This window comes from Egretta garzetta, unplaced genomic scaffold, assembly GCF_000687185.1.
Source record: "Egretta garzetta isolate BGI_Z169 unplaced genomic scaffold, ASM68718v1 scaffold108, whole genome shotgun sequence".
NCBI classification, from domain to species: domain Eukaryota; kingdom Metazoa; phylum Chordata; class Aves; order Pelecaniformes; family Ardeidae; genus Egretta; species Egretta garzetta.
Window position 1 is genome coordinate 2,055,899 of NW_009260614.1, and position 27,279 is coordinate 2,083,177.

Here is a 27,279-nt window from a genome sequence, read left to right on the forward strand (position 1 = left end):
TCAGTGTGGATGCTCTGGGCGGGCAGGGTTGAACCATCTTAGGGATCCAGATCCTCCGGAGCAGGGTCTGAGAGCTGGTATCCAGACCGTGGCATGGCTTTGAAAGTCATGCTGCTGGATCCTATGACTTTTTAATTGCATATCAATGTAGACCCCTATGCACTATATAATTATCAGCAAACAGCAAATCTCTAGGCTGAAAGCTGCAGTACGAGTGCTAGAGACTCATATTTTCCTAAGGCACCACTGTTCTGCCTCTGCTACCTCTTGTTCGGCATAAAGAAGATGCTGGTTTTTTGTTTGTTTGTTTAGCTCCTGTCTTAGACACTAAATAAAATCTGCAATGCATCAGTCGTGCACCCTACTTCCGTGTGCGTTCCCTGGCATAGGATACTTTGGTCCAGCTCCTCTTTCAAGGCAGGCTATTGTACTATTCCAAGAAAACAAAGACAAATAATTAAAATAAGCCTTTCTCTCCCCTTTTCTCTTGTGCTCAGGGAGAAGATGCCATTCCATCATGTAACAGCTGGCTTGTTTTGCAAAAAACCTGACCCGCTCACTCTCTGCTGGCAGCGACAGCGAGCAGCTAGCGAATATCTCCGTGGAGGAACTGGATGGTGAGCATCGTCCTGGTGATTTTCCAAAGGGGTCTGGGAATGGGGAAAGGCTCTGTTTCACCTTCTCTGTAGTGTTGTCGTGCAATAACCAGAGGTATTCAAAAGGCAGGTAGGAGTGAGATGGCTTGGCAGATCAGGGACAAAGAAAAGGTTCCAGACCAAAGTTATGCTGAGAGCTGTAGGCTGATTTTAGCCTCAGATTTTGCCCTGCCTAGAAATAAGGCAGCTTTTTGAAAGAGTAAGGCTGCTTTTTATGGGCAAAACTTTGCAAGAGAAAAAGTTAGGCTAATATCTTTTTATAAAGATGTCTTTAGCCTTTCCTGGGAACCTGCAGAGCGGAATCTGTCTTCCTAGCAAGTCTTCTCATTTGCTTTGTGGCCTTTCAGAAGTGAGGTTTCTCTCTGTTTCTCAATATAACAAGATGCACAGAGGTGGCTTGTGGCTTAAAGCAGCTGGAAAGAGCTTTCAAATTCCCTTTTCCAGGTCAGTGAGTAGGAGGACAGGCTGGCCTTAGGCTGGCAAAGGCTATCAGGAAGGTTGTCCACATCTGCTGCCTGTATGATCCCATAATTTCCTCCCTAGAAGCTGGTTGCTGCTAATCCCTTCTGCCCTGCAGACGGGATGTGAGGCCAGGTAGACTCCCAGTCTGGTTTGAAGTGGGAAGGTCTCTTTTGTTGGCAATTTGTGGCTCACCAGGGTCATTTCTAAGCAAAAGTTGATATTGTTGACAGCTGGTCTTTGAGGACTGCGGAACAAATTGAAGCTCTTGGTTTGCTTCCCAGTGGACATTTGGTACAAGCCATGATCATAATCAGTGGTCTTGACAGAGAACTTGATGAGGCAATGAGCAAGGGAATGGTGCAAGGTGGAAACGGTCCTTCCAGGAGAGGCTGGCAAAACAGAAGGCCAACATTTCTGCCCCTTTTCACCTGTGCTTTGGTAAATCAGACCTTAGTCTTCAAGCCTTTTCAACTTGGAGCCTTTGGATTTGATTTTGCAAGCTCTACATTAACTTATTTTAGAGTACAAACAGTGTTTTCTGAGTATTTGTAACTGCTGCTCTTTTTCCCAGTGAGTATGCACTGAACGCAGTTCAGGTGAGAGATGCAATGTGAGAAACCACTTTCAGTGCAGCTTAGCTAAGACCCCAGGAACACAAGGGCTGCAGAGGCAGCTTCTCGGCTCTTCTCCTGGGTTATAGGAGCCTCGCTTGATGATTTGAGCTGGTGAGCAGAACTGAACTGGCTTAGCTTCTGTGCATCCTATAGATGGCAAATTACTTTGCAAGGTAAAGCTTAGTTGTTAGCCCTGTTCGGGATGACAGGGACTGGCTGAGCAGACAGGAGGATGTTGGATGAGATCTTGCAGTTTATTTTAAATGCAGAGAACAAAGATTTTTTTCTGCTGTGCCTACCCTGATTAGAGCACGTCTGCTGTAATTGCCTTTGAGATTTGCAGACAACTGTCAAGAACTGATTCAAGTGGCATCAGGGCTGCAACCCACTGTCAGGGCCATCCCGTTGCAAGAGGGAAACTCGCCCTTGATTTGTTCCCCTGCTGTTTGTGTGGAAATGGTCTGTGGCGTGGGAAGGCAGCCCAGTCTCATTTCCATCCTTCCTGTGTCTCCCTGCTGTCAGCCTGAGCCATGCCGGGTGGGCTGCAAGATTTGCGAGCCCTCTCGGCATCGTTTTCCCTCTGGGGCGGGAGCAGCAGCTCCAGGAGGCAGCGGAGCACAGCTCCACAGCCAGACCCGCCTTCCCCAAGGAGAAACCAGCACTCGAGAGGCTGCGGATCAGCTCCGTTAATTAACGGCAAATGAAGTGAATTAGGCGTAGAGGAGCTGTTTTTTGAGAAGGCAGTAGCTGAGTTGCTGCTAACGCGAGCGCTGCACCCATTTCACGTGGCCAGTGCCCTGTTATAACTGTGCTATTGAACCGGAGAGCAGCAGAGTTCATTCATCTCTGTTCACAAAGAGTATCCCCCTTGTTCTTCAGGAGAACGCTTAGAGCTCTTTAACTAATCACCCATTTATTCTCTGGCTGTTGCGCACAGGCTTCTTGTCAGAATTTAGTTCTGTTTCTTTCCAACAGCTTTTGCTTTACAAACACCTCTTTTTGAGGGCTTTATGTCTTTGCTATGACAATGTTGCCCCAGTTCTTTTTTCCACCTGCAAACATCGAAATGGTACCGAATTGATTCGTGTCCACTAAAGCCAGAGCAGCGTGAGAAGCTGGAGATACCTTTCCGTGTGCCAGCTACCAGGGTGCAGCCTCGCCACTGGGAATTCCGTGTAATATTAGGTCAGCCATCTCTATCTTACTGTGCTTTGTCACTAAGACTAGATCAGTGCCTGGGTGTGCTGGTAACTGGTGAAGCTACCACTGTTCACTGCCCAAACCCAAACCAGAAATAGTCTTTCTGCCTTTAAGCATAAACTCAGGGCGAGTAACAAAATGTTCTTCCTCAAGAAGTTAATGTCAGTGTATGGGAGCTTTGTGGATATATCAAGCTGTGATAGCTTGATGCCAATAACATATTTGCATTTAATCTTACAGGCTGGGAAAGACATGCCAAATTCTCCTTGGTTTCTTTTTCAATGAGACTTTGGTCCTGAGGGAGTTCCAGCCTATTGAGAAATTCCAGTCACACGTATTAAATTATTAAAGGTTTGACGCTGGGGAAGTCAGTGGGAATTTTCTATGATGCTCCTCTGCGCTCAAGGCTTCAACAAGTGCCTGATCTGTTGGGGTTTTTTCCAGCAGATTTTTTTTTTTCCTTTTTTCGCATCTAGCATTGCGTGTCTCAGCGCCATTTGCTTTGGGAAGGATATCTGCAAGTGTGGACTCTGGGATGCTGCAGGGCGAAGGTGCTGTGCAGCCTGGCTGGGCACAGCCTGCCCTCCCCCTCCCCATCCCTGCTGTGAACATCGACGAATCCTCCTTCTTTGCAGCCTGCAGGTGGTAGATGGAGGAGATCAGGACATGAAAAATATTTCCAACTTCGAGTAACGTAAGGGGGAAGGAGTCCAGGTTTTTGGATGAACGCACGGCACTCAGAGCAGCGCACTCAGGGTGCTGCTCTGCCTCTTCTCCGACCACTTATTTTTCTCCTGTGAAAACTTTCCCAAGTAGCATCAGCCATCTGTCGACTTTAACTCCGCTTGGTTTTTTTCCACCCTGCTTTAAATACTATGCTGGCAGCGAGGAAAGAGGCTGGAGAGATAGCAGGTCACTCTGCTGATGGCTCGTCTATTCCTAGCAGCAGTGTTTGCTATTTGCGGTTCTGTAGTAGCGTGAGGGTTTTTAGAAGCTGTCACCGTCACAAAGGGAATTAACTTGCAGAAAGCTATATTAGGCCATGCTTAGCTTTGTAGCACGAAGTAAATGACGAAGTTGGAAGTGGCAGGCCATCCATAACCTGTCTCTTAGGGATGGCGAAGTGTGGTGGGGTCTCGGATAGATGTTATTGCCATATGCTTAGCGGTTTCTAGGCATGAGATTATAAATTAAGGCTGGGAGGAACTGTTTTACATATAAATTCTCTGGCTATTGTTGGGTGACAGAAAATTGTGGCACTGTTTGTGCATACTCTGTGGTTTCCACGTCCCTTTTAAAACCAGCTTCTGTCTTCAGATTACGAACCGCTAGGAGTATTTTTAATAAAAAATGGTGGATGGAAATTATCATGTCAAGCTTGAGTCATCCACCTCCATAGGCACTATCTAAAGGGTATTGTCAGGAGGTAAAAACATTTCCATAGTGGGAATCTGACAAACATCACCTGAAGGGAGGCACACGCATTATAAGTAGGCTTTGCAAAAAGTGTCCATGCAATGCATGTTAGTCAGTGCCTTGCAGAGAAAACCCAAATAGGAACCACAGCAGCAGCTATTTGTCCAGAAACACATCGTGATAAATCCCTACCTGACCCAGATTCCTTTGGAATCAGCAGTGCCCATGCAGGAGGAAACATTGCTGCACGACAGCGGGGCAGCTTTTGGCATCTGCTGCCTCGCACCACACGGCCCCTGCCCCAGGTGGGGTCTGTGGTACCTGCAAGGCTTTTTCTAGGCTGGGAGATTTCTTTTTATTTGTTTTCTGGTGGTGGTAGACATCAACCTGGCCAGCTTGATGCAGTCCTTAAGGCTGAGATCCAGAATGGAAATGCCAGTACATGGGTTTGCCTGCCTAAACTGGAGGCATCAGCAGAGCAACACATGAAATGGGGGCTCGGGGTGCAGTAGGCTCGAAGGCAGGAGTCTGGGGGCTTCCCTCACCGCGGGACTTTTCTATCCTTGTAGATCATACACTACATTGCAGGATGTGCTTTGCCTGGTTTCTGCTGCTTCCCAGCAACCTTCCATCATCTGCAGCAGCTCTTAACTGGGTCACTCTTCCCTGGGCTTCTGTGTAAAAGTCAACCATGAGCAGCTTCAGGGTATACTGGGAAACAGCACTTGAAATAGTTTAAAGGGTATGGTTAAATGATGACCTGTATGGATTTTAAGTGAAAGCTGTCTCCTGCGTGCTGATAACACAGGCAATGCCAAGTGGCTGAAGGTGCGTTGGGGCTGCAGCTGGTGCTGGCCTCCCAGCAGCAGGGCAAGGTGGTCAGTCATGGGGCTGGTGGCACGCTGGGTGCCTGCTGGGGGGGACGCTGGGTGAAATAGTCCCACATCACAAACACAGACATGCCAGCCAAGCCCTGCCTCTGAAAATAAGGCCAAAATCAGGGGTGCTCACCCTCTTGTGTGTATCTGATATGATGGACCTTAGATGCTGTAAGTCCTGGGAAGGAAGGATGCTGCAGAGCACAGTCCCTGATGCTGCAGAGCACTGTCACCCTGCAGTCCCTTTTGGGGGCTGTTATTTAGCAGAAAACCCATGAGCCATGGGGACTGTGTCTGATCCAGCTCCCAGTTCACTCCCATGTTATCAGACAGGCTTGATAAGCAGTCCCTTGCTTGCTGGAGAGTCGGGGCTGTGGTGCAGCCCCTTGTATCTCTCCCCAGGTGTTGATTTTTCTCTGGGTCTTCTTGTTTGCTAGCAGAGATTGTAATCCTGCTGACGGGCGCAGAAGGTAAAGGGGCAGGCAGATTCCCTCCAGCCTCAACAGCCAGCTGGCTGCGCCATGTCGGTGGCTGAGGCTGTGTCCCAGGTGAGATCAAACAGTGTTTTGGAGAAGCAATGTGCTCCAGGAGGGAAACCCAGGGGGGAGAGGCATTAGTCACTTGACTGACTCATGTAGCAGCAACAGGCTGAGCCTGCTCCGCTCGGCTTTTTGTCCATGGGAAGAAAAAAAAAAAAACACTTGGAAAAGTGGAAAGAGAAACAGAGAAGAACGAGCATCCTGCTGGCGAGGAGGGAGTTGCGAGGGTATTCTCCTGGGATAGGGGGGAGCAGGCCCTTGGGGTACGGCCACCCCGGGATGCTCTGCGCGTGGGTCTCCACGTCCATGCTTCAGCGTGAGCACTGCAAGCAGCCTGTTAATGAAGTGGATGAAACTGTACAAAGCTCATTTTCTCTTCTGCAGAATTCTTTTCAAAGAGAGGTTTATCTACAGTGTCTCTGCTGTGAGTGATCATGGCTGGAAATGGTGTAATTTATGTCTTATATGGGCTTTAATAGTGTTTTGTGCCTCTGAATATAAAACTGCGGCATTACTATGCAGATTCTTCTGTGGACAGAAGCAGCTGTATCACTCACTTCTGCTCAGCTCCTTCTGCTAATTTTCCAGTTACCTATTTTAATTACAGTGTGGGTTTCCTCGGGACTTGGTCGTTTCAGGTGTTAAGCAGCATCCATTTAAAAATCATAAGAACTGGCACAGTATTAATATTCTGCAGAGGATTATTTTATTACAAGGTGCCTGCTTGCTCCAGACAGTGCCTGTCTAGTGGGGGAGTGGAGTTGCTGATGGAGAAACTGTGGGTACCTGTCACAGGCTGCGTGCCAGCTTAGCCCTGTTGAGGTTCAGGGGAATTCACCAAGGGAGAGGTTTATCGGTACAGTTCACCATGGTGAAGAGCTCTGTCCCAGCCTCGTTAGGAGCCTCCAGATGTCGGCACTGACCAGAGCAGCCGGCAGGCGCCAGGCCGCTGCCGTGCATCTGGAAGGGCTCAGTCCCCGTGTGCTGCCTCTGGGAATCTTTCCCCGCCTTGCACGGAGCAGCAGTGGGGTCTTGTGTGCTGCAGACAAACAGACGTCTGTCCATCCACCATCACTGACCTTTCACTCTGGGCCCCCAGGAAAGGATTTTTTTTGCTGAAATTAGTAGCACGTCCTGCCCCAAACAGGCAATGATAATGTTTGGACACCCAAAGTGGCTGAGCACAGGGAGGTCTGGCTCCTCCGGGTTTCACTGGAGAGGAAGACCATGTCTTGAGGGTTTTAGCTGCTGCATTGCCTTAGGGACCATTGGGGCTTGAAGATCAGCACTGGGTTCTCTCCAGCACTAGAGATCCTCAGCGGGAAGGTGGCAGAAAGCTATGGATTAGGGGAAAAACTCCAGAACAGCAAGTATTTCCACCCTCCAACGCTTTACAGCCCAAGCCCTATGCAAGGTGCCAGCACTTTGGCAGGTGGGTTAGCCAGGGGGACAAACATTTTGCTGGGTGCAGCCTTGGGAAGGGCTTGCAGAGGCTCTGTTCCCCCTCTGCCAAGGGGGGATGTGTCACTTGGCCTCCCTGCCCCCAAAATACAAGAACAGGCAGCATCTCTGAGGCAAAGAGTCCTTACAGCAAAGAGAGTATAAATAAAATCAGATTGGCTGCCAACAAATTAGAATTACAGGGACACCATCTGGACAACAATTAAAGAGATTGTTTGAACTCCAGCTATGCTGACATAGTTATAGGAACTGGCTGGCAAGCAAGCGAGTTGCTGGTGGTGGATATTCAAATATCCTTGGTCAGAGGCTCGAGGGCTTCTGGCTTATTGTGGTGGAGAAGGAGCCTCTTCAAGCTGGAAGAAGACGGGTTTGGGGGAGAGGGATGCAGACTGTGTCTTCATCCAGATCCTTCCAAATCTGCTGGGTTTGCCTCTTGCTGCAGAGCTGCTGCTGAGGCTTTGGTGCTCCCTGATGTGCCATGAATCCTGCCGGGCCCATGCTCCCCACAGCCGTTTCAGGTGCTGCCCCTTTGCTTTCTAGCTGGGCTCTCGGTGGAGCCAGCTGATGCATCGCCTCAGGCCATGGGAACAGAGCAAATTCAGATCAAGAGCTAAACATGCTTTAAAAGGCATTTAAATCTTGCTGTGACACGTTTATACAAATTTTAATATGGATTTTTAATTTTTTATGCAAGCTTCTAGTCTGGATCATTAATTTTACAAGTTCCTTCAATCCCTTGCCTTAAAACCCTGGCTTTAGCAAGTCGCTCCTATTTCTAGTAAGCATTGCTGTGTGGGCTCGGGGGTCTCATCCTTATCTGCTACCTTATCTGCAAAGCCCTAGGCAATGGCTTTTAGCTGTGCATGGGAAGATGGGGGCCAGGGTAGGGTCACTGCAGCCCAGGCCCGTAAGGACACACGGGGCTTGGAAGCAAAGGAGGCTAAATGCCTCTGTCTCCCCCATTTTCCAGACGAAGGCACAGGAGAGCTGTGGATACAGCGGGGTGTTGGGGTGTTGTACATCCAGCCCAGGTGGCCACCTTTGAGCACACCTTTTCTTGCTGGTCCAGCTCCCAGGGAGTTCATTTGGGATGCAGCTAACCTGTCCAGAGCATCTTTCCCTGGCAAAGGGAGATATCAATTTCTGCCCCAGGTCTGTGGCTTTTGGGGCTGAACAGGGCTGGCAGTGCCATGGGAACAGAGATTTCCATCCAAGGCAGGCCAGGAATGGTTTCCTTGCCCCAGAAGTGGAAGTCACAGTGCTGCTTTTTTGAATCAGGCGAGAAGAGTCTTGGCCATCTGGCTCCTTTCTGAGCTGCAAGGCTGGGGCACTGGGGAAACCTCAGCTCTGCAGAAGCCACAGCAGCTCTGGAGAGTCAAAGTACTCACTCCCCAACTGAAAATTACTCTGAGAAGCCATTTCTTCTCATTTAACTGCACAGACAGAGGCATGAACCCAGGCTCTAGGCTGGGTTTAAGCTGCCTGAGCCATCCCATCTGTGGTACTGAGTGCCAAGCAAGTGGCTCGCTATTTATTTCATTTCCCGGGGCCTCCTTATTGCCGCATGGCTGGAAGAGGGCTCGGAGAAGCTGCCGTTACAGCAAGTCGGAAGATGAATGGCGGAGCATGCCGGTGAATCCCGGACCTGAGCGCTGGCGTGGATGGCTGCAAAGCACAGGAGCAGGATGGACCCGAGGGTCTCGTGAGCACTGCTGGGTCTCCAGTTGCACAGGCAATGTCTTACAGTCAGCATTAGGCTTCGTAGGTCCCTCCTTTAATTCCTGTGATTTGAGGGTTATCATGATGCTCTGCATGCTGCGCATGTGCCCTTTGTGATGCGGCTACTGTGGATACTCAGGTGCCCCTCCCAGGTGTGGAGACCGATATTTTAGCCTGGTTGTGCTTATTAGTTCACTGTGTCTTTCAGCACGTCAGCTTTAATCAAGTCATGGGAAAACATAAGCAAAGCTGAATTGATTCCCTTGCCTCCGTCGGGGCAACCACTTCACCAAAGTGCAAACATCTGCAAAAAAGCCTCTGTTCTGCAGTGCATCTACGTGCTCGCTTTAGAGGAACATTCAGAAATGGGTTTGCCACTGAAATAATGAGGTTTATTGTATATTAGATATATAGAGAAGCAGGAGACCAGACACCTCTTTCCAGTTCTTCACTGGGATGTTTTGGCTGTCACTGATCGTTTCGTGCCTCAGTTTACCTAGCAACAGCAGTACTCATGAAGAGGGAGGAGGGCAATATGTCCACCACTGCTTGGGGTGCTACCAGACCTCTGGGTCAAGCATCACCCAGGGACCTTGCTCCCTGTGAGCAATGGTTTTGCTTTGATTCCCCAGCTCCGGTGTGGCTGTGCCTGGCTGTGCCCCAGGAGGGGGGGGCCTGGCACCAAAGGCTGGTGGCTTGGCACAGCTCTGCTGTGGAAACGTCAAGGAGAAGAACTCAGTGATGCAGAGAGGGTTTCACCCGCCTCTTTTGAATGCTTTTTTTTTCACCTGCCTTTTTTTTGAATGCTGGTCAGAGCAGTGCCGTATCCAGGCTGGTGCTCCTGGCCTCCCCTTGGCTGTCAGGGCATCTGCTGGGCCACAGCAGAGCCTCCCCGTCCCGCTGCGCTCCTGGGCAGCCATCGCCCGCAGCTGCTTGTCGTGAGCCCGCTCTGCTGATGGCGCCTGTGCTCCCCGTCCTCCTGCCCCTGTTTATGAGGAAGCGCGTTTGGCTTCCTGAGGATGAGGCCAGCGGCTTGCCAGAGCGAGAAGTCACTTAGCAGGGCGCGAGTCCCGATGAGGGAGGCAGACGACAGTAATGCTGGGAATTAAACAAATAGATCTGGCCATCCTCTCCCTCTGGCTGGAAACCTTCTTTTCCCTTGCCCAGTTGTGGGTCCTGAGACCATCTCAGCCCCATCTGAGAGGAGAAATAGGCACAAAAGGCTGGGGAAAGAGAGCTGGGGCGGTTGGTCTGCTGCTTATCAAATGGGCTGCGCAAGGATGCTCCCTCCCAGGGTTTGCGCTGTGTGCTCCCCGGAAAAGTCAGAGCTGGGGGAGGCAGGTGGAGATGAGGGGCAGCAGGGAAGGAATGCAGAGCTCCAGCACCCCAGCGGGATGGGGCAGGATGAGTGCTGGGCAGGAGGGAGCAGAGGGCAGAGTTTGGAGCTGGAGAGGAGGTGAGAGGATGGGCAGCTGCATCCAGTGCTGGATCTGCTGTTCCTGGAGCTGCCCCATGCTATGGGCAGCCTGTGCTATGTGCAGCAGTTGTCAGCTTTTGCAGGACCTTGTGGCCGTAGCCACCAGCCAGAGGGGTACAAGGGGACAGAGCAGGAGCCCAGTGGGGAAGCGCTGCTTTTCCAGCTTGACTGGCTTTGGCGACATCAAAGAGGATCAGTACAAACCCTTTGAAGTCAGACTTAGCTCCTGACTGCCTGTGAAAACAAAGGGGTGCGAAGCTCCCAGGGTGACGGTGATGCTTGGAGGAGGTGGGTGCTGCTCAGGACTGCAGCCAGCTTTGCTAGCGAGGGCTGTGCAGGTACAGCAATGCTGCTGGGCGCACTGGCGAGGCACAGCCAGAGCTCAGCCACCTTTGCTGTTCTGCTCTGACATTTGATGTCAGGGACGTGTCCAGGAGCACAGGACGTGCAGCAAAGCTCACCGGAGCCAGGCAGAGAGTGGTAGTTCATAAAATGCTTTGTGAGCCTCCGGCGCCAGAGCAGCCACTGCAGTGGAGGGTGCCTGGGCTGAAATCACTGCAGTTCCTAAGGCTGATGCCAGTCTGGCTCAGATTATTCACTCTCCAAACAAAATGAGTTAAAACTGTACTGGGTTTTTTGCAGACTAAGTTCAGCCTGAGGTTCCGCATCTCCTGTGTCGCTGGATGACGCTGCTCCGTGCAGGGCTGTGCTCCCAGGACAGCAGGGAGGGCTCAGCCAGGGGCTCTCTGTGCCCTGGGCCTTGCACCGTGTGGGTTTGTGGGGGTGAGCTGGGGCAGGACCTTGCTGTCTGCCTTGGTCTCCTGTTCATCTCCACGCTGAACCACTGTTGTGCCCTGGATCCAGCTGAGAGGACCGACCGGGAGGGATTGTGGTGGTGCTGTAGGGATCAGCAGCAGGACCTGCGTGAGCGTCACATACAGCAACACCCAAAATGAGCTGGGACACGAGATTGTGGAGCTCAGTGTCCTCGGGGACCGGGTACGCAAAGCCCTGGCACCATTCAGCAGATGGAAAAGTAGATAGGAGCAAACATCGGTCTGGAATTTGAATGGGTTTGACAAGTAGTGAGCTGCTCGGTCCCCCGCTGTGTCCTGCCCGGAGCCGAGGTGTCGCAGGCAGCTCTGAGGCCCTTTGCAGCAACAACCATGAGATAAGTAAGAGCAAGAGAAATAACTTTCAGAAACGTGAGCATTTGAGATTTTCAATTTTTAGTGTTGCAGAACAGCACAAAGTCTTTCTTAAAGTGTTTCTTTATTTGATAAGGATTCTGTAAAAAAAAAAAAAGAAAAAAACCCCAAAGCCTTGGTAGTGAAAGATATTTGTGTCCTGTTCCTGAACGCACATCATTAGGGTGTCACTTAAGAAAAGTCCCTCTCTAAATAAGCCATTAGAACACAAGCCCATTAGCAACATGTGGGATGAGGCAATGTTGTGTTGTAGAATTATTCTTTTGGGCAATTTCTATTTAATTTGCTAGGAAACACAAATCTCATTACTTTTCTTTCAACTAAATCTAATCCAGGGCATGAGATTTGGTGAATAGGTTTGGGTGGGGAGGGGGAAGAAATACGGCTGGGTAAGTGGTGGTAATTGCTGTTACTTCCCGAAGGTAAAACAGATCTGAAGCATTTTTTTTTTCCTCAGTAATTCTTCATGTTTGCACATAAGGAGTGAATTGCGCTTTGCGGGGACACAGTAATTTCTGCCTTTGAAATGTGGAACTGTGTTTGCCAATGTGTCTGATGGATGAAATGTCCGTCACAAGCACTTAAATGCAGCTTGTCGCTGCTTTGTAAATTTGATTTCGGTGTTGCAGAAGTGAAAATGAGAAACGAGAGCAAGTTGGAGGATGTCACCAAAACGGCGTTCTCTACTGCTTCGCCCCTTGGAGAGGTGGATGTGCAGTGGGGTTTAGGTTTAGGAGCACCAGAGGTGATGTTGTCCCGGGTCGCACAGGCTGTAGGAACCAAGTCCGTACCTTCGAGGCTGGCAAGGAGAGTGAACAGCCCTCGGACAGGCACTGCCTCCCAGGCTCAGCTTTGCAAATATGGGGTTTTTCAGTTCACCAGCAGTTTAAAAAAAAAGAAAAAAAGAAAGAAGAAAGTAGGGGATCCATTTCGGCTTGAGCCAAATCAGCACATTTTTATTTTTGCATTTTTTTTCCATGAATCGGAAGCTGGGAAAAAAAAAACCCTCATCTGTTCCAAAACAAAATGTTTCATTTAGAATGTGAGCTTTTAAACTTATTTCTGTCCTGCAGGTGTGACAAACTTATAAATTTTGGCTCGCCAAGTGACGTGCTTCCATTAAAAGAGTCAAACCAAAACATTTTATTTTGTCAGGAGCCTGGACAGGCAGCTGGTGCAGCTGCTGCGAGCTGATGAAGTGTTTCAGAGGGGCTGAACCTGTGGGTTAGGTAGAAAGCGCTTCAGGAGACAAATTGTCTTCTGGTGTTTCTTCTCTGGCCAAGGCAATGGTAAGGTGCCACGGTGGGGTGAGAAAGAGGTTTGAGCAGGGACCCGTAGCAGTTCCTCCCATCCTGGCCAAACCAGTGGCATTGTGACTGGGTCACCATGAGACAAGCAACTTTGCATCCATGGGGTCTCGCTCCTTCACGTTGCCATCAGGCAAATGGCCTCTCCCATGCTTTAACTGCGTCATTGATGAGCTCCCGTGAGCCGAGCCTGGTCTGCTGGTGAGCCCATGAGCAATGGGTGTTCCAGCCCAGCGGTGCTTCTGAGCAGTAAAAATATACAAGGTTTGGTTTGGACTGAGATGCAAAAAGAAAGCACACTTCCCCCTCTCAGCCCATTTTGGGGCTGTTTAAGGGGTTAGGTAGCTAATGACTTCTGCAGAGTTCATTCCACTTGCCTTCCAGGCTTGTTTCTCAATAGCTTTATTTTGCTATATTCCCCATCTTCTTTCTTCTCTCTCTCATTTTTCACAATAAAGGGTGGAATATACGAGCCGAGGAAATGGAAGCAAAGGAAATAAAGAGGCTGGTTAAGTACAGGGCTCTGGAGGGAAGTTCTGGCTGCCCTCAGGGATTCCCACTGTCCTGCACTGAGGTCCGGCATTTTCTGCCTTCCCTTTTTTTGTTCTGATAATAGCAAACGGGAGACATGTTTTGGTGTCTGTAACACCTATCAATAAGGCTCATGTGTCCTTTTAGGGGGAGAAGGTCAGGTAATAAAAATGCAGCAGGATATTGGATTAGACAAGCAGCCTCTGACTTTTTATCATCAGCTATTCTGGGGTTTTAGAGGGGGGTTTTGAGCTAGTGGTTGGAGGAATTTTTCTGCAAGTTAAGTTTGTTGTCTTCTGTGTAATGGTGCAAGGAGTTCAGGCTTTTGGCTGGGATATAGGTTCCTGATGGACACCTTGCGTGTGTTCATAGAATCATAGAGTCACAGAACCATAGGGTGCTTTGGGTTGGAAGGGACCTTTAGGGTCACCCAGTCCAACCCCCCTGCAGGGAGCAGGGACACCTTTAACCAGATCAGGTTGCTCACAGCCCCGTCCAACCTGGCCTTGAATGTTTCCAGGGATGGGGCCTCCACCACCTCTCTGGGCAACCCGTTCGAGTGTTTCACTGCTCTCATTGTAAAGAATTTCTTCCTTATATCCAGTCTAAACCTACCCTGCTTCAGTTTAAAACCATCACCCCTTGTCCTGTCACATGCTCTGTTGCTATGGCATGGCAGGAGCTTTGCTGTGGGAAAGTGCTGACTCCGTAGTGCACTGGGTGATATCTCTGGTGGTGTTTATTTGCAATAACAGAGGCCTGAAGCTGCTGTTTTCAGGTATTTTGTGCAGTTATTGTGCCTTCTAACACTTTCCAGGGTGCTTTGGAGCACACAACAAATTCAAGGTTGGAGTCAGTGTTAAGTCCCAGCAAACAAAAACCTCTTCTGATAACTTGTTGACCTTGGCAGCATGTGTTTCTCCACCAGAACAATGTTTAAAGCCAAACATTGTGCATCCCTGAATTTCCTAATTGCTTGGCTGGATGAAGGTGCCCATGAAGTGTTTCTTGAGAGGCAGAAGGGTTGATGTCCTCCTCCTTGACTAGCCAATGAAGACCTGCTTTCAGCTTGGAAGGGGACTTGTCTTCAAAGTAAAAGGTGCTTATTTTGCACATGTGAAATTCTGTTCCCGTTGACAGAAGGAGCAAAATTCCCATCAACAGAGCTGGGCTTTTACTCCCTGTAGCTGAAAAAATCAGATAACTGGCTAATCTCCTCAGTGCCCATTTTTCTTTCTAATGGAAAGCTTTTTAGTACCAACTGCCGGAGAAAGTTTCGTCTTCACAGCCTGAGCTTCAGCTTCCCTAACTTAGTGCTAAAAGACTGGACATCGCGTCTTGTCATGGGGTGCTTTCTGGGATGTAGCTGCGTGTGTCTGTCTGTGCATGTGAGCACAGGTAATATTGACATCTCTTATTTACTGGCTGGTAAGGATATGCACAAAACCAGTCCCATCCCAGTTTGTAATGAACCCAAACAAGCCCATCTGTGTGAATGGGCTGGCCCAAGCCTGGTGTGGGTGTTCAGACTGAGAACTGATGATGGAGAAGATGCAGGCTCTTTTGATTCTTAGTCCTTTGGGCAATTACCAGTATGATAATTTATGTGGTTCATAGCAATCAGCTTTCTGCATTCCCACTTACCTCTTCCACCACTTGTTCATGAGGCCTCTGAGGCTTTGATGGGATAGGAGCAAAACAAATTATAAGAATGGACTAAAAAGAGAAACTCAGAGGCAGGAGGGCTACGAACCTGTCTGGTTTAGCTCTAAAAGGGATTAAACAAATTGGTTTGATGCCAGCCATTTTCTTCCCACCCATGTGTAGAGGTGCTTTCTATGTCTCCATCATGGCCTCAGCTCTGCTTTGGCTGATGGTGGTTTCAGACTCTCCATGACCTTGGTGGGAGCGGGACCGGCTCTGGCCATCCAGAGGACTAACACAGACCGACCTTATCCAAAAGGGGGAAGGAGAAACCCTGGTGTGGTTCACAGCTGTGGGCATGGGACGCAATTAATTCCCTCACCTGAAGAGCTCATTGAGACTTCTCAACCCCTGATCTTCTGTGGTCCGTGGGGACAGATGGGCATTTCCCAAGGATGACCTCCAGGAGATGCCAGGCAGCAAATCAGCCTGTGTAGCTCTTTACGAGTAGCTATTGAGGGAGCCTGAGCTTCAACTTAAGTTTGAAGTTTTGTGGGAAAATGCTGGACAGCTGTGACAAGCTTTTATGGATGTCGGCTCAGGGACATGTGTAGGAATCTTCAAGCCATAAATACTTGGTGAGTGCTGCAGTGACTTTTTAATTTTAGTGGGAAAACCAGAATGTGGCAGACAGAAAAAAAAAAAGATACAAAAATAGCAGTAAGCCTTTTGGGAAGCGGAAATGATATTCCACTAAGAACAGCAACCCCAATTAAATGGGAGCCTTTAAAGAATCAAATAGCTAATTACCTAGATAAGGATGAGGCAGACTCTCACACATGGAAAACAGATTTACTGGGGAACTTTTATCTATGTACATATGTCCAAGATGATTTATTTTCTTGCCACAAGCCCAAAATTGTCTGTGCTTTGTAAATATTGTGGTTGATGGCTGTAAAGATTTCCAATGAGATCAAGTTGGAAAGAGTCATATGGTCAACCACAGTTACCAGAATTGGAGAATTTCATTAACAGCTCCAGCAGCTGAGGAGATATCGGGGGCATGGCCAGGCACATCGCAGCCCTTGTTTTAAATAACCACTGACATGTGAAGGCAAAGGACCCTCCTGCCCTGCAAGGCCCTGTTGTGCTTGGTGGCCTGGCGTGACTCCATCGGAACAAAGTCTTTTTAAAAGCAGGTTTGTGTTGCGACTTGACACAATTATGCAAGAGGGACAATATATTAATTTTCTAACTGGGATGTGGGAAATGGCCCATGGCTTTGCTGCCATCACGTGTTGAACATGACGGCAATGTCTTTGTGCTTGCATTGCATGGGGTGGGCATGGGTGTCCTGCAACATCGCAGGGCTCCCTGCACCCACGGGACACCCTTCCCTGCTGTCACCTCTTCTAGTGTGAATTTTCATCACTTTTTCACATCTCCAAATCACTTATGTTTTGACATTAATAAGAGTAGCAAAGAGTTCAGAGAGAGTAGTTTTGGCATCTACTGTATTTAATTTGCACAAACTTTCATGTGGAGTTTAATTTAGACTGATGAGAGAGGCAGTTTTTATGAGTATAAAACTCCATTAATTACAGATCCTGTCTTAATTATAAATGTCTCTATTTTAAAGTGAGTTTTACAACCAAAATTAAGACTTGGAGCAGTTCAATCAATACAAACATCAATTAGACCTGACTTTGTACTCCAATTAATTTATAAAGCTTCCCAATGAAGTGTAAAAAGTGTGCCACTTTGTACTCCTCTTTCTGCCATTCCTGGGCATCAGGAGGTCTCTGTGGCTTCATTAGCAGCCTCCTAATGATAAGCATGGATGAAATAACAAAGCTCCCAATGGTCTGCTTTTCTCAAAATAAACCCACAGTGTTAACTGCATAAAATGGAGGAACCTGGCACAAGCAAAGGGGGAAATGGATACTCTTACAAGTGCTCAAATCACATGTGTTTTGTTCATTTGACTATGGTCCAGTGAAGTCTGGGGTCCAGCCGTGGAAAGCATTGTCCCACCAGACCATGGCTGCTCTGAGGAGCTCCAGGAGACCCCAGGGTAGGACACAGTCAAAAATATGAACCTACTGTTCAGGTTCAGTGTCATCATCCTGATGTTACAAGACAGGTAGAGGTATGACACAGTTCGTTTTTCTGCACTGCCTTCTCATCAGCTTTGCCCACTTGGAGTAGTTGGTGTTGCAGCTGCTGACTCTGGGGACATGTCTCCTTTACAACCCTAGCCAGGAGCTGAGGATCTAGCCCAATTGAGGAGTCAGGATCTGCTCCTGGTGATGTAGCATTGGTTACTTGAATCCCCACTAGCATCTTCAGTCCATGCTGCAGAGGGTGAGCTCGCCTAGAATGTGAGTGCATAAACCAAGCTTGTTCTCACCACCAAAGGGTGAAGTGAAAGGACCTGAGGACTCCCGTAGGGAACCCAAGCATTAGCAGATGAAGTAAAATATCTTTGTGTTTCTAAATGGAGTGCAGGTCATCCACAAGCTGCTGGGAAATAGCAAATCTCAATTCCTGGAGAGTCATCTGGGCATCCTCCTCCCTTCAGCAGAAGAATGCCATTGGCCCAGGTGTGGATGTCACGTGCAAGGTCTTAGGAAGATTTAAATCTTTAATGCAAGACTTAGGAAGCCATGGAGCTCTCTGTGGGCTTTAGACTGGTCCCAGGTGCCTTCTCCTCCCACAGCTCCCCAGAGCTCTGCCTTCCCATCCAGTGGTACAGCAACTACCACGTGGGACCCTGGCCCTCTTGGACCTGCAGTAAAACGAACAAGAAATTATAATCTGACCATGCATAAAGTCATGTCGGAAGTGGGAAAGGGTGGAGCTAGGTGTTAGCATAGTTTTTATTTAATTTCTGGTGAAACTGGGTGTTTTAGTAAAGCCAAGCTCTGGGCCGTGTAACTGTTTGAAGTTAGGAACTAAAAAGCAAGAGTCAGGCAGGCAAACAAAGCAAAAGCCTGCACTGAATTATCATAAGCTTTTTTGTTGTTTTAAACCCTTTCAAGCAGAGCCATTTGTACTGGAGCAAATTCTCCCAAGATATTTTTAGACGATATGAGCAGAAAAATATTACTCCATAGCAAGCTGTTTACAAATCTGCTAACCTTGTTTAGTGCTAGTAAAACTCTCAGCTTGGTGTGCCGCGGAGCACGCTAATTACTTGACAGAAATTACGCAATGATGTCTTTCCGAAGTGATATACATTGGCTCAGCCCTGCAGCTGGGCCCATGTACAGCTTTTTATATAATTAAGTGTGAATGTTTCTGCAGCTTTTCCATTAAAATGAGGAGAGTGAGGCAGGAAAGAGGCAGACCCTGCCAATTACCGGCTGCTCTCCATCCTCTCATCGTTTCTGTAATGGGGCCATTCTGCAAGTGGCGAGTTCAGCCGTTATCAGCCAATTTGAGCAGCGTTTGAGGCACTGCTGGCCAAGCTGCTGCTTCCACCTCCATGGGAGGTTGGTGGAAATGTTCCGGTGGGTGCCTGCTGGAGATGGCCAAGAGGGATAGCTGCTGATGGCCCATTGCGTGTGTCTAGTTAAGGAGTCCAGGTATTGCTTTGTCACTCCCTGGGCCTTGGCTGGCCATGGAGTGGAGATAACAGCCATTCACCATCACATCTTGGATGAACAAACGCAGGTAGCAGTGTGGTATTTGGATGCTAAGGTAATATGGCATATGAATACACTGAAGATTGATATGGACTCCTATGGACAGGAGATCCCAGTCCCTCTCAGTAGATCTCACTGGTCTGTCCCTCTCATGGATGTTGGGTATGGGGATGAGACCAAGCTCCTAGCTCTAGTGACCTGCTCATGGTGATCTTGGGGAAGCTCCTGTTCCCATGGGAGCTGCTTCCAGTACTGGTGATGACTGCAGTGTGGGATTTCCACCTTGAATACTTAGGGGGTTGATTTTAGGGGGGCTGGAGGTTTCTTTATTTTCTTCTACTGGAAAGGGCTCAGCAACAGACTGATGATCTTCTGAAGGGTTTGGTGAAAGCCCAGTGTTTCTGATGATCACTGAGTGTTTAGCAATGGTTGAATAAGCCAAGTTGGAAGGACAGATTAGATGAAGCCCATTGTGTGATAGCTAGATAAAGACTTTTCAGCCTGAACACAGCTGAGGATATGGTAAATCTAAGTCTATAAAGTGGGTGAATGGTGTGGAGAATGAGAACAGGGAACAGTTGTTTGCTGTCTGTTCCAAAACAAGAGCTGGAAAATGTCAGATGGAAGTTGGAGGAGGTGTTTCAGAAGAAGAGAAAGTGGATCATCACATATCGCATGGTTAAACTGCGGAACTCCTTGCTACAGGACAAACAAAAGTAAATGTGGTCATAAAAGGAACTGGAAAGATTTGTGGAAATCTTGGATCTGTTTGAAGATGGGCCCTTGGATGAGCCTCAGATCTACTCTGGCCTGTTATCGCCATCACAGGCATGGACACACAACTGCTGCTGCTAGTTGGAGATATCTAGTTGTCCCTTGGTCAGTTTGAGCATTTCAGGTCCTCCTTAGTACCCTTCCTTGAGAAGATATGAGCTCAGCTTGACAAATGCTGCCCTAGGTGAGCTTCATCCAGGCTTTGGGTGAACACGGGGGATGTGACCTCTTGAGAGCCCTTCCAGTCCCTTGCTGGAATTTGTGTAGCACTGTGTATGTGATGGACCAGATGGGAGGCAATAGAAGAGGGAAAGCAGCTGATGTGCTACAGCAATAAACTAGCTGGCCTGCTTGGGATTTTTCCTCCTTTTTTGCTCTTCTGCACTGTTGCTTAAATCATAGATCATAGGTTGGAAAAGACCTTTAAGCTCATCAAGTCCAACCGTTTCCCTAACCCTGCCATCTCACCACTAAACCCTGTCCCTAAGCACCTCGTCTGCCCGGCTTTTAAATACCCCCAGGGATGGGGACTCGACCCCTTCCCTCCTGTTCCCAGGGAGCAGAGCCCCTCCGGCTCCCCTTTCCTGTCAGGCAGTTGTAGGGAGCGAGAAGGGCTCCCCTCAGCCTCCTCTTCTCCAAACTAAACAACCCCAGCTCCCTCAGTCGCTCCTCGTAAGACTTGGGCTCCAGACCCCTCCCCAGTTTTGTTGCTCTCCTCTGGACACACTCCAGCAATGCAACATCTTTCTTGTAGTGAGTGGCCCAAAACTGAGCACAGTTTTCAAGGTGTGACACTAGAAGAGAATCTCAGATGGAGATGAAGAACAAGCAGCTCTCTTTATCCTCCCCCCACCTCCTGGGTTGCTTTGCATGGTTGTGCGGCAGCAGTCGTCCTCTGTGTCCAGGGTCCTCCGATGTGCTCACACTAGGGTACGGTCCCCTTCCACTGGCAGCTGGCACATGGATACAGCCTGTGGAGCGCAGCTGGGATTTCCCTCCTCCTTGTTATCCTTGGCCACTGTGAAATCCCCTGGAGCTATTGGCAACCTGCACAACTTGCAGCAGCTTTCCTAATAGCTCTGGTGATGGTGTTTTAGTGTAGTAACGTCTCCAGGATAACAGGCAGATTGTGTCCAGCGCAGCAGGCTCAGCTGCAGAGGGATGCGGGGAGTCTCTGCAAGCAGAAGCAGCATCACAGCTTGGGACGCAAACCAGCAGCGCATTTTCTGTCTTGCGAGAGAGGCCTCTTTCATGGCAGAGGGATGGGAATATAACAGAAACTTTTTTTACCCTCCACCTTTTAAAAACTTCATCTTTGAATTTAGAAACATTACTCCCTTGTCACTGCTTTCTCAGCAAGATGCTTCCCTGGTCCTCTCTTTCCTAAGGTGTTTTCATAGCAAACTTCTGAATTAAGCTGTGCAGGTGTTGGAACAGGGTCCCTGAGCAGTTGCACACCTCCAGAAGAGTCCAGCCCAGGTAACCACTGGGTTAAAATGGTTAAAAACCATTCAGGGACATGTGCGGCGGCTGTGTTATGAGAGATTTGGGCTGGAGCCTTTTTCTTCCTGCAGTTGGTTTCTTGTGCAGGGAATCCAGACTAGGGACTAGGTTTACTTTGAATTTAATTATGTATCTAATGGCAAAGCTGCCAAGAGCTGTCAGGTGGGGGTTTTTTTTCTTTATTATATTTCTTCTGAATCTAAATAGATTAATATTTGCAAGAAATACTTCCAGATTAATTTTATCAAACAACTTCATTATTGCCATGGGAAATTCAGTGCAATTTTAATCTGGGACTAGTTCCACCTTGCCGTCTAGCTAGACTATGAGTTTTTGAGGTCGGCACTGTGTGAGTACTGTGTCTGTGGCCTATGTTGTACACATATGTTGTGATGGTGTAGCGAGCCTGCTTCTGGGACCCTGCATGCACCACCTGAGTGTCTGTGCTGATGTCTTGTGGTTGCAGTTAATGAGCTAAGAGTTGATGATAAGCAAACCCTCTCTGCTGTGTTCCACTATCCAAAGTGAGACAGGCAGGGAGCGATATAATGACAGCAGCCGATGAGGATGAGCTACGTGAGAGCTGCAGCCACGCCAGCCCCTCTTTTATTAAAACTTTAGCTGTAATGTTTATTTTAGCAGCAAGCTGCTCCCCCCTCAGCAACCTGAGACAGCAAATGAAGTATGCACGTAGCGGACCTGCATGGCAGTCCTCGAAGCCCGTTGTCAGATTGATTACCTAAAGTGCATTTGAAATGAAGTGCTGTACAGTCAGCTCTAGATCATTTTGCAATCATTTTTCATGTGCCAGTAAGTAAAACCACAGTGAATAATACAGCTGGCTGAAAATGGGGAAGCTACTCTGTCTTGTAAATCTAAACGGACCTCTCCGTCTCTTCCCTCTGCCCTTGAGTGCAATGCAATCATCATGACATAAATAACAACCGCAGCGATATAATGGAATTGTACGAGGGCTGCTATTGTGAGTGCTGTAGAAATAAGGCTGGCAATACTTGGAGAAGCCAAGATCAGAGCTGAAATAGAGTAGAGGTTGAATTGATTTCTTTTTAGTTGTCAGGAGAGAAGGAAAAGAATACAAGTCCTGCTATGTTTGTAAAAGCTTCGAGGAGTTGTCTGTGCCCGATTGCAGGGTGGTCGAGCCGCAGGCACACACCTGGGGGCTTCTTTGGAGGCTTTTGCTTCCATCCCCTCCTGAGGCAGTGGTGCTTGGCGAGCACTAAACTGCTGGTCTGGAGGTTGGGACGACCTGCGATAGCACTGGGGAGCACCTGGGGCGTGCTCTGGGCTGCTCCTGCTGCGGAACGGGGCTGCGGTATGCGATGTGGCTCCAAGGCTGCAGGAAGGAGCACGGCACAGCTCGGAGAGCTGCTCCCTCTCCTTTCAGTCCAGAATTTCAGTTCAAATGGTTTCAGGATGAGGAAATGTGCTCCTTGCCCTAGCTCTGCTGGCTGCCACCAGCCATCAAGGTGCGTCCAGTCCACAGCACAGGCTGGTGGATTGGCTTCTGGGATTTAGGCACTGGGGTCCTCATCTCAAGACCCCATGGCAGAGGAATGTACCTGGTGCCTAAACTCCCAAACCAGTCCCGTCTCCTGGTCCTCGTACATGCAGACCCCACGACTTTGGTCCTGCTCACGCTGTGGTCAGGGAGGATGGGGATTTCAGCCAAGTCAAGCCACCTTCAGGCTGAGTCCTGGGGGACAGAGGGATAAGGTATGGCTTGGCCTGCAGATTGGACCGGAGCCCTGCAGGGGTGCAGAAAGATAAGAAACCAACTTTAGACTATCTATATTGAATTACTGCGCCGGGAGACATGTTTCCATTTTGTTTTCTGAAGTTTTCTCTATGCTTGTGAAAGAAAATGCCCAGAATTGCTGGGTAGGCAAGCACATGAGCTCCACAAGGACAGGAGACCCAGAGAAACAAGTTGGTTTGTGTGATCCCTTCTATGTTCAGAATGGTGTCATGTACCTCTGCAACACCGTATCTTCCTGCAGAGGACCTTGAAGTGTTATTTACCCAAGGAAGGCTTACCAGGAGCGTGAGCTTCTGTGCTGGGCTGGAAGAAGCAGATGTGAACGTGGGAGTCAAAAGCCCTTTCCAGAACTCTTGTAGGCTTGGAGAAAGGGAGGCATCAACTGGCTTTTCCAGCACTGGGCTGAAAGCATAGCAGACAAGAAAGGGGAGGCTTTCTTTTATCTCACCCCTGCCCACTGCCTAAAGGCCACCACTTGAATCAGACCCAGATGGAAGAAAAAGTTCTTTCCATGGTTTTCAATTTTTTTTTTCTTATCATTTCTTGCTGCACCTTTTGTTACATTCAGCTTCTCATTTCTTATCTGGTTCTTTGCATGAATAAGATATGCCACATATTTCCCTGACATGTCTACATACTATAAATACTCTATCCTTCTGCGGAGAGAGAATATGGAATATATGTGTATATATATATTCTGTATGCATCTAGAATCCTAAATGCCATTTTTCCAATATTGGGTCTTTAGTGGGAATTCACTGATTAGGTGCATAAAAGGCTACAGAAGATGACAGTTTCACTCTGCTCAGTTTTAATACAAAGAGTACTATGGTTGCTAAGAGACTGATACTTCAAGTTTGGAAATCTTCATCCACACTAGATATATTATCTTGGCAAATTGGACTTTCTGAGTTGGCAGTAAATGGAAAAGAGTAACTTTTAAAAATAGAGATAATTTAGATGACGTCAAAGACATCTGGTGTCCTTTTCTAGAAATGTGAGACTGATCTATTTTGCTTATGTGTATAAATCACTCTGCACCCAGTGTGAGGTTCTACTTATGCCTGCATTTGAGTCTGATTTATTAATAAATTCCCTTTATGTTTAAGGTGTTTAGCCAGCTATATTTTAATGAGATTGGCTTCACGTTTACAACAGGTAGTACCTGTCCGCCTTGAGCATCTTGGAGAGCCTCGGCTTTGTGCCTCTGTGCAAAGCAGGATCTCGTAGTGCCCAGAAACACCCACCAGGCTCGGCAGTGACTCAGAGAGGACAGTCACTTATTTACCTTCCTGGTAAATTTGCTCCCTCATCCACGTATGGACCCTGGTGGTGCATACTCACAGTAGTGCAGCTGCAGGCTTTATTACGACCTTGCTAATGGGCTGCCTCTCTCTTCCCAATCCCCACCCTGAATTGGTGGGTGCAGAGAAAGGGGAGGGGGAGGTGTGTCTGGGCTTAATCATGCCTCATCATCCCTAATGCATTTTGGTTTCAAGCGGTGCCAGGGCTCCTGAATGGCAAGGAGGCTTTGAATGACAGCTGGAAATCAGCTGGGGACTCTCACGCTGTGTGTAAGAGGCAGTGGAGAAGAAACGAGGGAACCGGAGAAAGAGCTGAAATGGGCAGCGTGAGGCTGATGTGACTGAAAGGGAATAAATTAAAAATGACTGAAAGATGGAGGGTGGGAGGAGGTGGGTCACTGGGGGAGAAGGTCGCGAGGGGCAGGAGAGGAGGGGAGCAATGCAGCCTGGCGAAGGAAGGGCACTCCAGGAGCACAGCTGGGGTGCACGTGAGGAGAGCGATCTAAGGAGGATGAGCAAGAAGAGGCGTAAAATCTGCTGGAGGATTTTCCAGCCATAGTCCGTATTCTGGTAGCATCTCTCCTAGGGATTCATCAGGGTGCCGGCACCTGAAGTCACATAGAGAAGGCATAGCTGCCTTTGTCATCTTTACACTTTGGCCGGTGATGCTGGGGAAGGCTCTTCCCCCACTTCAGGTGTTTTTCTGCCTCCCAGAGAGAGATGAATGGCCAGGTGTAAATTATTTCCTCTCAAGTAGAGCTTAAGCTGGACTTCTCCATAGTTGGAAGGAACACATTTGAATTTTAATATCATCTCTGAAAAGCAATTGCAGCCTATGTACTTGATTATGTGTTCGGGTTATGAGATTTTATATTATTTTTAGAAATGTTCATTTGTTCCAAGGACCAGGAGATACAGAAATGGCCCCTGTGATGTGAACATGTGATATATTTTTAAAGTATTGAGTGAGCGTAGAGTGAAATTATGATAAAGGCAGGTTACATGGTTTTTTCAGGCTTAGACAATACCCTGTAATTGTATGTCAGAAGTCATTCAGGTTTGATATCACGCCAGCTAATTAAACCATCCTCTCTGAAGAGACTTACTGTACTCTCAGCTTTTGCTGTTTCGTTCTCAAGAACAAAAAAGCTCTGAAGGCAGCTCTCATGTTCGGCGCTCACGTTGGCATTAGTTTGGATGGGAACCAACACTGGGGAAATGGGAGCTATGATCAAATCCTCATCTTGTTTGACTGGTGTAAACCAAGTTCATTTCCACCAAAGGTGGTGGAAGGAAGCAAGGGGCTGTATGCCATCCTGTTTACCGTGTGCATCTGCTGTCACCCATTTTTGGTGGCTTTTCTCCATTTAAATTTTCCTGGATCCATGAGACGTGAATCCTGCTGCAGTTTTGGTTTCTTCTGAGTAAGCTCCTTGGGTGTCTTATCACTATGTTCCTTCCTTGTATGCCACAGGACACAGTTCACAGAAGGGTGAAGGTGGGCTGTGCGGGAAGGAGGCAGTGCAGGCTGTTAGTGGTGAGGAGCCACATCATGGCTTGAAGGACCTTCATCCTGGACAGTGGGCTCACACTGTCAAGTAAGAAAGCAGCTCTTGCAGACATGGGAAGGAGGATCTATCTCTGTTACCAACATCTCATTCCTCCTTTTGGTGGTAGTCTTCTATTATGTTTAATTCATGGCAAAGCAACATATAAGTAACAGCCAGAAATGAAGAACTGTGCTCCCCAGATCACTTGTGGTCTAGTGGATGGTGTTCTGTAGGCTGGCTGAAGGCCATTGGTGAAAGAGCTGTGGCCAAGAGGAGATGAAGATGTTTCCAAGCTTCCAGGGCTTGCTTTCTCAGGCCTGCAGTTTTAGTCTTCAGTGCACAGACTGCAGTGGTGTGAAGTGCTGATTTTACTCTTAAAACTGGAAAATAAGAGCTGTTTCTCAACTAATTTAGCTTTTTCTGGGAGTTCTGGTGACCTCACCCAACATAGGATGGTCCCATGGTGTGTACAGTGGGTACAACCTTGACAACTGTAGGAAGAGCTGGATTTTTGGTCATGGGTACCAAAATGCCAGCCTCCCAGGAGAAGGACGCGGACTACACAATGTGCTCTCCAGCGAGCACTGGCTGAAAAATGCATGGTGTATTTCCATGAAAGCAGGGAGGGAGAAGGTGTCCACTGAGAGCCCTTGAAGCCTCTTCTGTAGCTGGGAGAGTCTGCCTCAGTTGAATGATTGAAGTGGCTGGGGAATTTTGGATTCCTTGCAGGCAGTCCAGCCTTCTGCACCAGGCATCGAGCCTGCTCTGTGGTGTAAAATGGATGTTTGAGCCCAAAAAATGCGTTTGTTTTTTTTTTTAATGTGTTTCACTGCACCAGCCAGAGGAGGCAAACACCTACTGTGACTTTATCATCTGTTGGCATTGGCTTCTTCAAAGCTTAAATACCTCAAGGCATAGAGCAGGCTCTGTGGAGGGAGCAAACTGCCAACTCCACTGTCATATGGGTACCACTGTCCGAGGTGGGGTGGGGAGGTGGGGTAGACCTGGGTATGGCCTGGGAGCATTGCTCTTGGGTCTGATGTGTGAACTTTGGTGGATGTTTACCCCACTTGTGAATGGCTTCAGAGAGTGTTAAACCTTGGAGAACCAGAGGGATGTTGCTCTGCTAACCATTGTCCTCGCCCAAACAGATCCAATGATCTGCAAGGACTAAAATAATTAGGTTGTCTTTTTTGGTGTCCCAGTCCAAGCAGTCAGTACTAGCAAAGGGGCCAAATCTCATTTCTCCTCCATCATGCCAGCCATGTTTCTCTTCATTTCACCAGAGATGGAGTTGTCAAACCCATTCCTATCTTTGGGACAGGAAAAAAAAAAGAAAGAAAAAGTTACTGAAAGGTAGAGAATGAAAATAAAGACATTATTCAACATTATTTAAACAGTCTTTAAAGCCTGTGAGTAAATAAATCCCTTTTAAGCTGGGTTGTCTGTGCCTGCCTCCAACACATATTTTACAATTGAATTCTCAAGGACTGCTTTCAGGTACACAGCACAGAAGTACAGAGATTTATTCTTAGGAATACTTTATTTTTATGTGCCTTTGATATGTAGAAACTGCAGTTTCATTCAAATAACCAAAGAGGAAAGAAATGTA

General features: G+C 48.1%; 1 protein-coding gene across 1 annotated transcript in view; it reads left to right on the top strand.

Moving 5' to 3' along the window:
* The first annotated feature begins 504 nt into the window (after positions 1 to 504).
* The window catches only part of CALN1 (calneuron 1), a 112,928-nt gene continuing 86,153 nt past the window's right edge, over positions 505 to 27,279 (top strand). Inside the window, 2 exon segments of the mRNA XM_009645100.1 lie at positions 505 to 542; positions 544 to 617. Coding sequence (XP_009643395.1) covers positions 505 to 542; positions 544 to 617 — 112 coding nt within the window.